The sequence below is a fragment of the Bufo bufo genome, chromosome 7 (genome assembly GCF_905171765.1).
Source record: "Bufo bufo chromosome 7, aBufBuf1.1, whole genome shotgun sequence".
NCBI classification, from domain to species: domain Eukaryota; kingdom Metazoa; phylum Chordata; class Amphibia; order Anura; family Bufonidae; genus Bufo; species Bufo bufo.
The window spans coordinates 132,784,489-132,798,293 of record NC_053395.1 but is presented as its reverse complement, the minus strand read 5'-3'; the positions used below and the strand labels follow the sequence as shown (position 1 = coordinate 132,798,293).

The 13,805-nt window shown below is 46.8% G+C and overlaps 1 protein-coding gene across 1 annotated transcript in view; it reads right to left on the bottom strand.

Moving 5' to 3' along the window:
* Window positions 1-4,008: 4,008 nt before the first annotated feature.
* Window positions 4,009-13,805, bottom strand: part of MDH1B (malate dehydrogenase 1B) — a 105,294-nt gene continuing 95,497 nt past the window's right edge. The window contains exon 10 of the mRNA XM_040441049.1: window positions 4,009-5,043. Coding sequence (XP_040296983.1) covers window positions 4,946-5,043 — 98 coding nt within the window. The 3' untranslated portion in view covers window positions 4,009-4,945. The remainder of the gene's footprint in view (window positions 5,044-13,805) is intronic.

The window sequence follows — 13,805 nt, the reverse complement described above, 5'->3', positions numbered from 1 at the left end:
TCCAATGAGTACTTTTAGGATTTCACAGGGCATTTTTTAGGCATTTGGATTCCAAACTACTTCTCACGCTTTAGGGCCCCTAAAATACCAGGGCAGTATAAATACCTCACAAGCGACCCCATTTTGGAAAGAAGACACCCCAAGGTATTCCGTGAGGGGCATGGCGAGTTCCTATAATATATATTTTTTGGCACAAATTAGCGGAAAATGATTTTTTATATATTTTTTTTCCTCTTACAAAGTCTCATATTCCACTAACTGGTGACAAAAAATAAAATTTTACATGAACTCGCCATGCCCCTCACGAAATACCTTGGGGTGTCTTCTTTCCAAAATGGGGTCACTTGTGGGGTATTTATACTGCCCTGGTATTTTAGGGGCCCTAAAGCGTGAGAAGTAGTTTGGAATCCAAATGCGTAAAAAATGCCCTGTGAAATCCTAAAAGTACTCATTGGAATTTGGGCCCCTTTGCGCACCTAGGGCTGCAAAAAAGTGTCACACATGTGGTATCGCCGTACTCAGGAGAAGTAGGGGAATGTGTTTTGGGGTGTATTTTTACATATACCCATGCTGGGTGAGAGAAATATCTCTGTAAATGACAACTTTTCCCATTTTTTTTATACAAAGTTGTAAATTTACAGAGATATTTCTCTCACCCAGCATGGGTATATGTAAAAAGACACCCCAAAACACATTGCCCTACTTCTCCTGAGTACGGCGATACCACGTGTGACACTTTTTTGCAGCCAAGATGCGCAAAAGGGGCCGAAAGTCCAAGGAGTACCTTTTAGGAGGGCGTTTTTAGGCATTTGGATTCCAGACTTCTTCTCACGCTTTAGGGACCCTAAAATGCCAGGGCAGTATAAATACCCACATGTGACCCCATTTTGGAAAGAAGACACCCCAAGGTATTTTTTATACAAAGTTGGCATTTGACCAAGCTATTTATCTCACCCAGCATGGGTATATGTAAAATGACACCCCAAAACACATTGCCCAACTTCTCCTGAATACGGCGATACCACATGTGTGACACTTTTTTGCAGCCTAGATGCGCAAAGGGGCCCACATTCATTTTATGAGGGCATTTTTAGACATTTGGATCCCAGACTTCTTCTCACGCTTTAGGGCCCCTAGAATGCCAGGGCAGTATAAATACCCCACACGTGACCCTATTTTGGAAAGAAGACACCCCAAGGTATTCAATGAGGGGCATGGCGAGTTAATAGAAATATTTTTTTTTTGGCACAAGTTAGCGGAAATAGATTTTTTATTTTTTTTTCTCACAAAGTCTCCCTTTCCGCTAACTTGGGACAAAAATTTCAATCTTTCATGGACTCAATATGCCCCTCACGGAATACCTTGGGGTGTCTTCTTTCCAAAATGGGGTCACATGTGGGGTATTTATACTGCCCTGGCATTCTAGGGGCCCTAAAGCGTGAGAAGAAGTCTGGAATATAAATGTCTAAAATTTTTTACGCATTTGGATTCCGTGAGGGGTATGGTGAGTTCATGTGAGATTAAATTTTTGACACAAGTTAGTGGAATATGAGACTTTGTAAGAAAAAAAAAAATAATTTCCGCTAACTTGGGCCAAAAAAATGTCTGAATGGAGCCTTACAGGGGGGTGATCAATGACAGGGGGGTGATCAATGACAGGGGGGTGATCAGGGAGTCTATATGGGGTGATCACCCTTCCTGTCATTGATCACCCCCCTATAAGGCTTCATTCAGATGTCCGTATGTGTTTTGCGGATCCGATCCATGTATCAGTGGATCCGTAAAAATCATACGGACATCTGAATGCAGCCTTACAGGGGGGTGATCAATGACAGGGGGGGTGATCAATGACAGGGGGGTGATCAGGGAGTCTACATGGGGTGATCACCCCCCTGTCATTGATCACCCCCCTATAAGGCTCCATTCAGATGTCCGTATGTGTTTTGCGGATCCGATCCATGTATCAGTGGATCCGTAAAAATCATACGGACATCTGAATGCAGCCTTACAGGGGGGTGATCAATGACAGGGGGGTGATCAATGACAGGGGGGTGATCAGGGAGTCTGTATGGGGTGATCACCCCCCTGTCATTGATCAACCCCCTATAAGGCTCCATTCAGATGTCCGTATGTGTTTTGCGGATCCGATCCATGTATCAGTGGATCCGTAAAAATCATACGGACATCTGAATGCAGCCTTACAGGGGGGTGATCAATGACAGGGGGGTGATCAATGACAGGGGGGTGATCAGGGAGTCTATATGGGGTGATCACTCCCCTGTAAGCCTCCATTCAGATGTCCGTATGTGTTTTGCGGATCCGATCCATGTATCAGTGGATCCGTAAAAATCATACGGACATCTGAATGCAGCCTTACAGGGGGGTGATCAATGACAGGGGGGTGATCAATGACAGGGGGGTGATCAGGGAGTCTATATGGGGTGATCACTCCCCTGTAAGCCTCCATTCAGATGTCCGTATGTGTTTTGCGGATCCGATCTATGTATCAGTGGATCTGTAAAAATCATACGGACATCTGAATGCAGCCCTACAGGGGGGTGATCAATGACAGGGGGGTGATCAATGACAGGGGGGTGATCAGGGAGTCTATATGGGGTGATCACCTCCGTCATTGATCACTCCCCTGTAAGGCTCCATTCAGACGTCCGTATGATTTTTACGGATCCGATCCATCTATCAGTGGATCCGTAAAATTCATACGGACCTCTGATTGGAGTCTTACAGGGGGGTGATCAATGACAGGGGGGTAATCAATGACAGGGGGGTGATCAGGGAGTCTATATGGGGTGATCACCTCCGTCATTGATCACTCCCCTGTAAGGCTCCATTCAGACGTCCGTATGATTTTTACGGATCCGATCCATCTATCAGTGGATCCGTAAAATTCATACGGACCTCTGAATGGAGCCTTACAGGGGGGTGATCAATGACAGGGGGGTAATCAATGACAGGGGGGTGATCAGGGAGTCTATATAGGGTGATCAGGGGTGATCAAGGGTGAATAAGGGGTTAATAAGTGACAGGGGGGGTGTAGTGTAGTGGTGCAACATATTACTGAGCTACCTGTGTCCTCTGGTGGTCGATCCAAACAAAGGGGACCACCAGAGGACCAGGTAGCAGGTATATTAGACGCTGTTATCAAAACAGCGTCTAATATACCTGTTAGGGGTTAAAAAAATCGCATCTCCAGCCTGCCAGCGAACGATCGCCGCTGGCATGCTGGAGATCCACTCGCTTACCTTCCGTTCCTGTGAGTGCGCGCGTCTGTGTGCGCGCGTTCACAGGAAATCTCGGCCATCGCGAGAGGACGCGTATATGCGTCCACCCAGAAGAGCAGGGCCGCCACCAGGACGCAATCCTGCGTACGGCGGTCCTGAGGAGGTTAATAAGTGACAGGGGGGGGGGGGTGTAGTGTAGTGTGGTGCTTGGTGCTACTTACAGAGCTGCCTGTGTCCTCTGGTGGTCGATCCAAGCAAAAGGGACTACCAGAGGACCAGGTAGCAGGTATATTAGACAATGTTAACAAAACAGCGTCTAATATACCTTTCTGATGTTAAGGAGGAATAACCCGGCCGCCCGCAGGACGCATCCCTGCGTTAGGCGGTCAGGAGGTGATAATAATAGCTATGTTTTATGCATTACTCCCCAGTAGGATTTATTACAGATCTGCAAGAGCAGGATATTTGTAGATACAAATTCTGGTCTAAGAGGTTTTGATTCAGTATGCATAAAAGCGAAAGTGAATCTGCGGTTTCATTGCGGCACAGTTGGTTGCTTTGTGCAATGCGTCTGTGAATGGATTACCTGTGAAGGTGATGTTGTACAGTGCTGTGTGCAGGGAGCTCATGTAGCAGGGCAGATGCAGACATGGTAGTGTAGCACAGGGCAGCACTGGCGTCCATAAACCTGCATGGCCATCCGTCTGGTATGTCAAGCAGTAACAAAGAGAAGACAGTGCTGTTGTGAAATGTTACATTTTATGTTTTTTTTTAATCTTTGTTACAGGTTAATCTTATTTAGTAATTATTAAGTGAAAATAGATTACAGGGGTTTTCCTAGACTTTTATTCTGATAACCTACCCTCTGGATAAGTCATCAGTATCTGATTGGTGGAAGTCCGCCACCGGGGACAACCGCTGATCCGCTGTTTGAAAAGGCACTGGCGCTCACCATAGCGCCGCGGCCTTCTCTCAGCTCAAAGCACAGTGCCATACATTTGATAGCGGCTGTGCTTGGGATCGCAGCTCAGCCTCTTTCACTTCAAAGGGGCGGAGCTGCAACTAGGCCATGTGATCAATGAATGTAACGTCACATGGCCTAGGCTAAGCAGCAAGAAGGCCGAGGCACTACTGTGAGCACCAGTGCCCTCTCAAACAGCTGATACACCTGGGGATCCAACATCCAGAACCCCCCACCAATCAGATACTGATGACTAGGCTTGAGCGAATTGTCCTTCGGATCATGGATCCGGAGTTAATTCGTTCAATTACTTTGATTTTAATGCTGTTTCCGTACAGCATTAAAATATATTGGCTCCGTGGAGCCAAAGTTTGTTCAGTGAATTATTAGTGCCTTCATATGTGCGTATTTTAAAAAAAAATTAATAGCAATCTGAACTAGGCTTTGGTGTCGAGGTACCAACCAGTAAAGCCCAATTTGGATTGTTATTTAAAAAAAATTTCAATACGCAGATATGAATACAGTAGCAATTCGCTGAAGTCTTGCGTGACTTCGGGCAAAATTTTACATTTTAATGCTGAATAAAAACAGCATTAAAATCTACGTATTTGAACGAATCAACTTTGGATCTATGATCTTAAGGTTGATTCGCTGAAGCCTACTGATGGCCTATTCAGAGGATGGTTCACAGTATAAAAGTCTTGGAAAAGCAATAAACCACAGGTAAGTTTAAGGTAAGAGAACTTCAACTAGGTTGGTCAGGAGATGCCTGGACATTTAGCTGATCTTCCCCACTCAGCAATGAAGATTCTTTTTTCAGTTTGTTTGATGAATTTTCCTGTTCTGAAAGAAGTTGAAACAAATGCATGTCAGGATTATTACTAAGGATTATGTCTATTACATCAATGTATTGTAGTTTATAGTATCTAGAAAAAATACTCTATCGTTTGTGATATTGCCCATTTTGCTGTATATCTATCTATCTATCTATCTATCTATCTATCTATCTATCTATCTATCTATCTATCTATCTATCTATCCTTATCATCCTTCAGGCAGCACACACAAAGGGGGTTAAGGTCTTGCTCCTCCCGTCTAGGACAGAAGACAAATCATTAGTAAATCAGACTAATTAACCCCCCTATAAAGGAGTGCACACCCACTATGCAAACGTTTTTTTCTTCTGTCTAGGACAATGAAGCTCACACATACAGAGGCTCCTGCTGCTGTGAAGACCAGGATGGTTGCTAAGCCTGATATTATAGAGCTGGAAGTGGTTTCCAGAGTATCATGTATCTTATGAGTTGCTGGAAGTGTGTCCAGAGTTATATGCATGTTATAGAGTTGGAGGTGTGCTTTAGAACGAACTGCATGACATGTCTGATCTAGAAGTGGTTTCCAGAGTGTATTTTCCCCATCGGGTGTTCCATGGGATGATTGAGCTGAGATTTATCCTGGAGTGGTCCTGGTGGGTTTCTCATATGCAGCGGGTGTTCCCTGCAAACTATCAATGTATGTTCTGGTTCGGCTGTTACAAGCACTGTTACTACCTTCAGACCAGCAGGCGGTGTCTCCATCTCAGGAGCCATTTTGGAGTAGTATACAGGTGCAGTTGAGCTATACCTGATGGGTAACATGTTAAGTAAAAAAATGGCACAATCGGTTAAAGGGGTTCTCTGGAAATCTAAACTAAAAAAAAAAAAAATATTATGTCATAGTAAAAACACATTCATAAATACCTTTTATTTATCAAAAGAAGCTCATTTTCTCTAGGGAGTTATCATTGTGGGACCCTAAAATGGCTGCCATCAAGTCATTGCGTCAGAAACACGTCCTAGAATGCCCAGTACACTCACTAGGACGGGCTGCGTCAACACCAGCAGCTTGAGACACTGTTCAGCCTGAGGTAACAGCTACTTCCTGGTTGAGCTGACTGCTAGTGAGATGTGAACGCGCATATTAGAGCATGTGCACTGTGCTTAGGCCGTTCCCAATGAAGAGGAAGGGAGAAAACAGTTCCCTGGAGACTGTGTTTGCGATCCGTCTCAGGCACCCGGCAGGGCTCTGAAGTGGCAATTTTAAAAGGAATGTACTCTTATCACAGTTTGTGCTGTGCCCTGTCAGAAGGAAGCAGTCCCTCCCTCCCCCCTGTGCTGCCGCGCCCCGAATCCTGGATCCCATATATATATACACACCGTATTTTCCGGCGTATAAGATGACTGGGCGCATAAGACCACCCCCAACTTTTCCATTTAAAATATAGGGTTTGGACTACCCCTGCCTGCCCAGCCCTGCCTGTCTCCAAGACGATCTTCTACAGTCCAGGGAACTGACCATGGCAGCCAGGGCTTCAGTAGCGTCCTGGCTGCCATGGTAACCTATCTTTTTCTTTTCACATTCCCAGTTTCCCACATAGGAACTACTAGGGGCTGGGAAAAGATGGTGGGTCCATTGCCATCGGGGATCTGTGGATGGCACTGGTATTGGGGGGGGGGGGGGGAAATGTGGATGGCACTGTTATGGGGAGGGGGATCTGTGGATGACACTGCTATAGTGGGATCTTTGGATGACACTATATAGCATCTTATGCTATATGTGTCATCCACAGATCTCCCCCATAACAGTGTCCCCCAATACACCGGCCCCACCGCTCACAGCAGTATAATATCTAAAGACTATTCCTTAACCGGCAGTAACTTGCCGGTTAAAGTGGGCGGAGCAGGAGCGTCACATGAGTGAGTGATGTTACGCCGCCGCCCACTCTGCCTGTTACCGGAGCTTCATTGTAAGGTAATAAAGAGCATAGCGCTGTAAGAGTACAGTGACTGCACCCGGCCCTACCGTGAGTTGCCGCCTCCAGCCCCTCCTCCCTCCCGGTTGATACATTGCCGCGCTGTAAAGCATCGCAGCCAGCGATGTATCAGGGACTTAACTTGCAGCCCTACAGTGAATAAATTAAGAGAGGGGCAGCGCTGGGATCCTGGATTCGGGGCGCAGCAGCACAGGGGGGAGGGAGGGACTGCTTCCTTCTCCCCTGTGCTGCCTTACACCCGGCGTATAAGACGACCCCCGACTTTTGAAAATAATTTCTAGTGTTAGAAAGTCATCTTATACGCCGGAAAATACGGTATATACACACACTAACAAAGATATATATATATATATCACAGGTGTGAGATCTTAGTGCAGCAGCGGAATCACAGCAGCTTTTAGGATCCTGTGTCCTGGAATGGCTCATATGTAGCTTGTATGTGTGAGTGAATTAGTATGGTACAATTATAGAACTCTGAAGAATCTCATAAAGCTAATATTAGTATTCGCTCTGGTGGACAGGATTAGCAGACGCAGTATAGAGGCAACAACAAGTTCTTTGGATCAAACAGTTCAGTGTTTTATTCACACTTTAGGCAAGTGACAAAACAAGCAGTAATATTCAAACACCTTGCGATGTGGGTTGTAATTCACACCATGTGGCAATTCTGCCTCAGAGTCCTTGACCATAGCAGCACCAACCTGTTTTCACGCCAAACAGGTAGCAAGCCTTCATGCAGACACAAGGCTCCCAGATCCCAACACAGAGACCTGGCTTCTGAGCCCAGCTGCCTATTTAAGGACAGCCGGGAGCTGCCAAAACCTGAACTGGCACTTAAAATCCGGTCCGGTATTTGACCTCACCTGGCTGTAAATCTTCCCAACAGCACATGCTGGGAGGAAAATACCTGTTTTCCCAAACAAAACCTCTCACTGTCACATACACCACCCCCCTTTGTTCAACCCTGAGGAACACACGCCAGACAGTGTACCCGGGACAGGACATCTGCTTTTCCCTGTAACTGGCTTGCCCTGTGTTCCACCGAAAACGTACATTTTTGTAGGGAGAGAAACCATCGGGTGACCCGGGCATTTCTGTCCTTGGCCTGGCTCATCCACACGAGAGGGGAGTGGTCCGTCACCAGGCGGAATTTTCTCCCCAATAAATAATAGCGGAGAATTCTAGCCAGGCACTCTCTCTCCACATACTATACCGGTTCTCGGCTGGGGTAAGCTTACGGCTGAGGAAGCCAATGGGATGCTCCTCCCTGTTGACTTCCTGAGACAATACAGCACCAAGGCCTACTTCGGAGGCATCAGTCTGTACTATAAACTCCCTTAAAAGCGGAGAAAGCCTCATTAGGCCGATCATTCCAGCGAACCATCATTGATTTGTGTCCCTTCAAGAGTCCTGTCAAGGGTGTGGCTAGAGTAGCAAAGTGGGGAACAGACCTCATGTAATAGCCCACCATTCCCAGGAATTACTTTATTTGCCTAGTGGTGACAGGTCGGGGCCAATTCTATATCGCCTCTATTTTGTTCACTTGGGGTTTGATGACTCTGCGCCCAATGACATACCCCAGGTCTCTTCTAACACTATCACACTTTTTTTGGGTTAGTGGTTAGGCCAGCTTTCCGAAGGGAGTCCACTACAGCCTGCACTTTGGGTAGGTGACTTTCCCAGTTGGTACTGTGTACCGACGATGTGGACAAAGCACGATGTCCATTAGTCGCTGAAAAGTGGCGGGGGCGCCATGCAGACCAAAGGATAAGACTTTATATTGATACAGCCGTGATAAAGACTATTTTCTCTTTGGCAGCCTCCGTTGAGGGCACCTGCCAGTACCCTTTCGTGAGGTCCAAAACAGAAAAATACCGGGCTTGTCCTAACCTCTCGATGAGCTCATCCACCGGGCATGGAATACGCATCGAATTTGGAAACCTTGTTAAGTCGTTACAAAACCGCAACGTCCCGCCTGGCTTAGGTATCAATACTAAAGGACTGGCCCACTCACTTTTTGACTCCTCAATGACGTCTAGCTGCAACATTAGCTGCACCTCCTCAGATATGGCTTGTTTCCGAGCCTCGGGTACCCGGTATGGTTTTAATCTGACTTTTGCCTGAGGCTCAGTGACAATGTCATGCTGGATTATGGAAGTGTGTCAAGGGAGGTCTGAGAACACATCTGTGTTCCGACTAAAGAACTCCCTGTCCTGCTGAGTCTGTTTAGAGGAGAGGCTGTCAGCAATTTTTATTGTGGCAGCTACCTCTTCTCCTAGAAAACCCGGCCGTGGGCTGTCTTCTGTACAGGTTTCCCTATCTTTCCATGGTTGGTGTACCTTGTAGTTTAAATCTCCAATTTTCTCGAGTACCTCGTAGGGCCCCTGCCACCTAGCCAGGAACTTACTGTCCAAGGTCGGCACCAGAACCAAAACCCGATCACCCGGGTTAAAGATCCAGACCTGACCCTGCCGATTATAGACCCGACTCTGGACTCGCTGAGCTGCCTTCATATGCTCCCTAACAAGAGGCAACAATGTCTCTATCCGATCTTGCATCTGGGTAACGTACTCAATTACACTTTTATGTGGAGTGGGTTGTTGTTCCCACGCCTCTTTGGCCACATCCAAGAGACCGCGAGGGTGTCTGCCATATAGCAGTTCGAAGGGCGAGAACCCAGTAGAGGCCTGGGGTACCTCTCGCACAGCGAACATGAGATAGGGCAGAAGGAGGTCCCAGTCCTTCCCATCTTTAGCCACCACCCTTTTCAGCATATTTTTTAATGTTTGGTTAAAGCTTTCTACCAGACCGTCCGTTTGCGGATGGTAAACGGACGTCCGTAGCTGTTTTATGTGCAGCAACTTACAGAGTTCCCTCATCACCTTAGAAATAAAAGGGGTCCCTTGGTCGGTCAGAACCTCTTTAGGTAGTCCTACTCGGGAAAACATCTCTATTAATTCCTTAGCTATTAGTTTGGCCGAGGTATGTCGCAGTGGCACCGCCTCCGGGTACCGAGTGGCGTAGTCTAGAATGACTAAGATGTGTTGATGTCCTCTGGCGGACTTCGGTACTGGGCCTATGAGGTCCATAGCTATTCGGTCAAACGGTACTTCGATAATCGGGAGAGGTACTAGGAGACTACGGAAATGTGGCTGGGGGCTAGTTATCTGGCAGGTCGAGCAAGACTTACAAAACTCTTCCACTTCTTTGAATATGCTGGGCCAGTAAAACCGCTGTAGAATACAATCCTGAGTTTTCTGCAGCCCCAGGTGACCCCCAAGAACGCGTTGGTGGGCTAGATCTAACACAAGCTTGTGATAAGCCTTGTGGACCACCAACTGTTTAATAGGCTCACCCTGTAGTTTACACGATACAATATATCCTGATGAACCGTAAAACGGGGAAACACTGACTCTGCCCCAGGTTGTTGTGGTTCTGTGGCTACCATTAACACATTTTCCCATGCGCGGGATAGGGTTGGGTCCCGACAGTGGTCAGTACCAAAATTATCCCCGGAGACATTGAGGTCTGCCAATTCAGGACCCGGCAGCAAGTCCTCCACGTCTTCCACCATCACACTTTTTTAATAGTATTTATTTTATTCACTTTTTAGTTCACAGTACATCAGCATCCCAACCGGGATGAAAGAAAACAAGAAAGAACATTAGACATTATTGGAGACAGCAAACCCAGGTATCGTAGTAATCAATCACAGGAGAAGTCCAATATTAGAGAGGGAACTCAATCTGAATTAGATGCATATGTCTTTTATGGCAGTATCCCCGAAGACATATTGAGCGATCTCTAGACATCATTCACACCGCACACACATACACGCCAAACCACCCTGTTGCCCCACCCAAATCAATACTTAAACCGTGTTTTGTGCATGTAGCCAAACCCCCAAGATCTTTTCAAAGCAGTCTGGAGTTCCTCTAGCAGTGTATGTTAGCTTATACAGTCGTGGCCAAAAGTTTTGAGAATTACATAAATATTGGAAATTGGAAAAGTTGCTGCTTAATTTTTTATAATAGCAATTTGCATATACTCCAGAATGTTATGAAGAGTGATAAGATGAATTGCATAGTCCTTCTTTGCCATGAAAATTAACTTAATCCCAAAAAAAAACTTTCCACTGCATTTCATTGCTGTCATTAAAGGACCTGCTGAGATCATTTCAGTAATCGTCTTGTTAACTCAGGTGAGAATGTTGACGAGCACAAGGCTGGAGATCATTATGTCAGGCTGATTGGGTTAAAATGGCAGACTTGACATGTTAAAAGGAGGGTGATGCTTGAAATCATTGTTCTTCCATTGTTAACCATGGTGACCTGCAAAGAAACGCGTGCAGCCATCATTGCGTTGCATAAAAATGGCTTCACAGGCAAGGATATTGTGGCTACTAAGATTGCACCTCAATCAACAATTTATAGGATCATCAAGAACTTCAAGGAAAGAGGTTCAATTCTTGTTAAGAAGGCTTCAGGGCGTCCAAGAAAGTCCAGCAAGCGCCAGGATCGTCTCCTAAAGAGGATTCAGCTGCGGGATCGGAGTGCCACCAGTGCAGAGCTTGCTCAGGAATGGCAGCAGGCAGGTGTGAGCGCATCTGCACGCACAGCGATGACTTTTGGAAGATGGCCTGGTGTCAAGAAGGCCAGCAAAGAAGCCACTTCTCTCCAAAAAAAACATCAGGGACAGATTGATCTTCTGCAGAAAGTATGGTGAATGGATTGCTGAGGACTGGGGCAAAGTCATATTCTCCGATGAAGCCTCTTTCCGATTGTTTGGGGCATCTGGAAAAAGGCTTGTCCGGAGAAGAAAAGGTGAGCGCTACCATCAGTCCTGTGTCATGCCAACAGTAAAGCATCCTGAGACCATTCATGTGTGGGGTTGCTTCTCATCCAAGGGAGTGGGCTCACTCACAATTTTGCCCAAAAACACAGCCATGAATAAAGAATGGTACCAAAACACCCTCCAACAGCAACTTCTTCCAACAATCCAACAACAGTTTGGTGAAGAACAATGCATTTTCCAGCACGATGGAGCATCGGGGACCAAAACGTTGACATTTTGGGTCCATGGCCTGGAAACTCCCCAGATCTTAATCCCATTGAGAACTTGTGGTCAATCCTCAAGAGGCGGGTGGACAAACAAAAACCCACTAATTCTGACAAACTCCAAGAAGTGATTATGAAAGAATGGGTTGCTATCAGTCAGGAATTGGCCCAGAAGTTGATTGAGAGCATGCCCAGTCGAATTGCAGAGGTCCTGAAAAAGAAGGGCCAACACTGCAAATACTGACTCTTTGCATAAATGTCATGTAATTGTCGATAAAAGCCTTTGAAACGTATGAAGTGCGTGTAATTATATTTCACTACATCACAGAAACAACTGAAACAAAGATCTAAAAGCAGTTTAGCAGCAAACTTTGTGAAAACGAATATTTGTGTCATTCTCAAAACTTTTGGCCACGACTGTACATGTTGAGATCAGCATTTATGAGTTGTATCCACTGATCCAGAGTAGAGGCCTTAGGTGGTTTCCAGTTTAGGAGAATAGTCTTTCTCCCATAAAACATTAATAAACGGAGCAGTCTTCTGCCATATTTAGTGGGGATTACGTCTACCACAAGTCCCAGTAAGAAGATCCCCGGGAGCCCCAGCTTTGTATTAATGAAAGTGCATATCCGACCCCAGTACAGCTGCATAGAAGGACACGCCCATATCATATGGTACAAGGATCCTCACGACTCCCCGCATCTCGAACATGAAGGATCCGGTAGTCTACGCATGTGGAACAGGCGCACCGGGGTCAGATACACCCTGTGTATACACTTGATCTGAATGAGCTGGTCTCAGGTTATTACCGTGGTTCTCCATACAGAGCTCAACTCCTCCAGGTGAGATGCCTCCAGGCCAGGAATATCCACGGACCAACGCTCAAATGATCACCGGAGTGGAGAATCTTGCATTTTCATTTTCGCCTCATAGAAAGAGGAAACTGGTTTATAGGGCTGTGCTCACCTAGCAATAGATTCGAGGGGCCCACATTTCAACTGTAGAGGTGAAGCTCTAAACTGTGTCCCGATAAAAACTCGTAAGGGGTAGGTTGTTGTCATGACCGGCGTACGCAAAGGGAGGGAAATGGGAAGGCCCTGTCTAAGGGAGAGGGAAAGGTGGTGACCCCTGACTCACCTTGAGGCTGGCACCTGACTGCCCTGACGTCCCTAGACGGGTTCCTCACCCGTACGCCGATCACGTGCCTAAGGCCTCTTTCACACTTGCGTTGTTGGGATCCGGCATGCACTTCCGTTGCCGGAGGTGCCTGCCGGATCCGTAACAACGCAAGTGTACTGAAAGCATTTGAAGACGGAACCGTCTTCCAAATGCTTTCAGTGTTACTATGGCACCCAGGACGCTATTAAAGTCCTGGTTGCCATAGTAGGAGCGGGGAGCGGGGGAGCGGTATACTTACAGTCCGTGCGGCTCCCCGGGCGCTCCAGAATGACGTCAGAGCGCCCCATGCGCATGGATGACGTGATCCATGTGATCACATGATCCATGAGCTTGGGGCGCCCTGACGTCACTCTGGAGCGCCCGGGGAGCCGCACGGACGGTAAGTATGCTGCTCCCCTGCTCCCCGCTACACTTACCATGGCTGTCAGGACTTTAGCGTCCCGGCAGCCATGGTAACCACTCTGAAAAAGCTAAATGTCGGCTCCGGCAATGCGCCGAAACGACGTTTAGCTTAAGGCCGGATCCGGATCAATGCCTTTCAATGGGCATTGATCCCG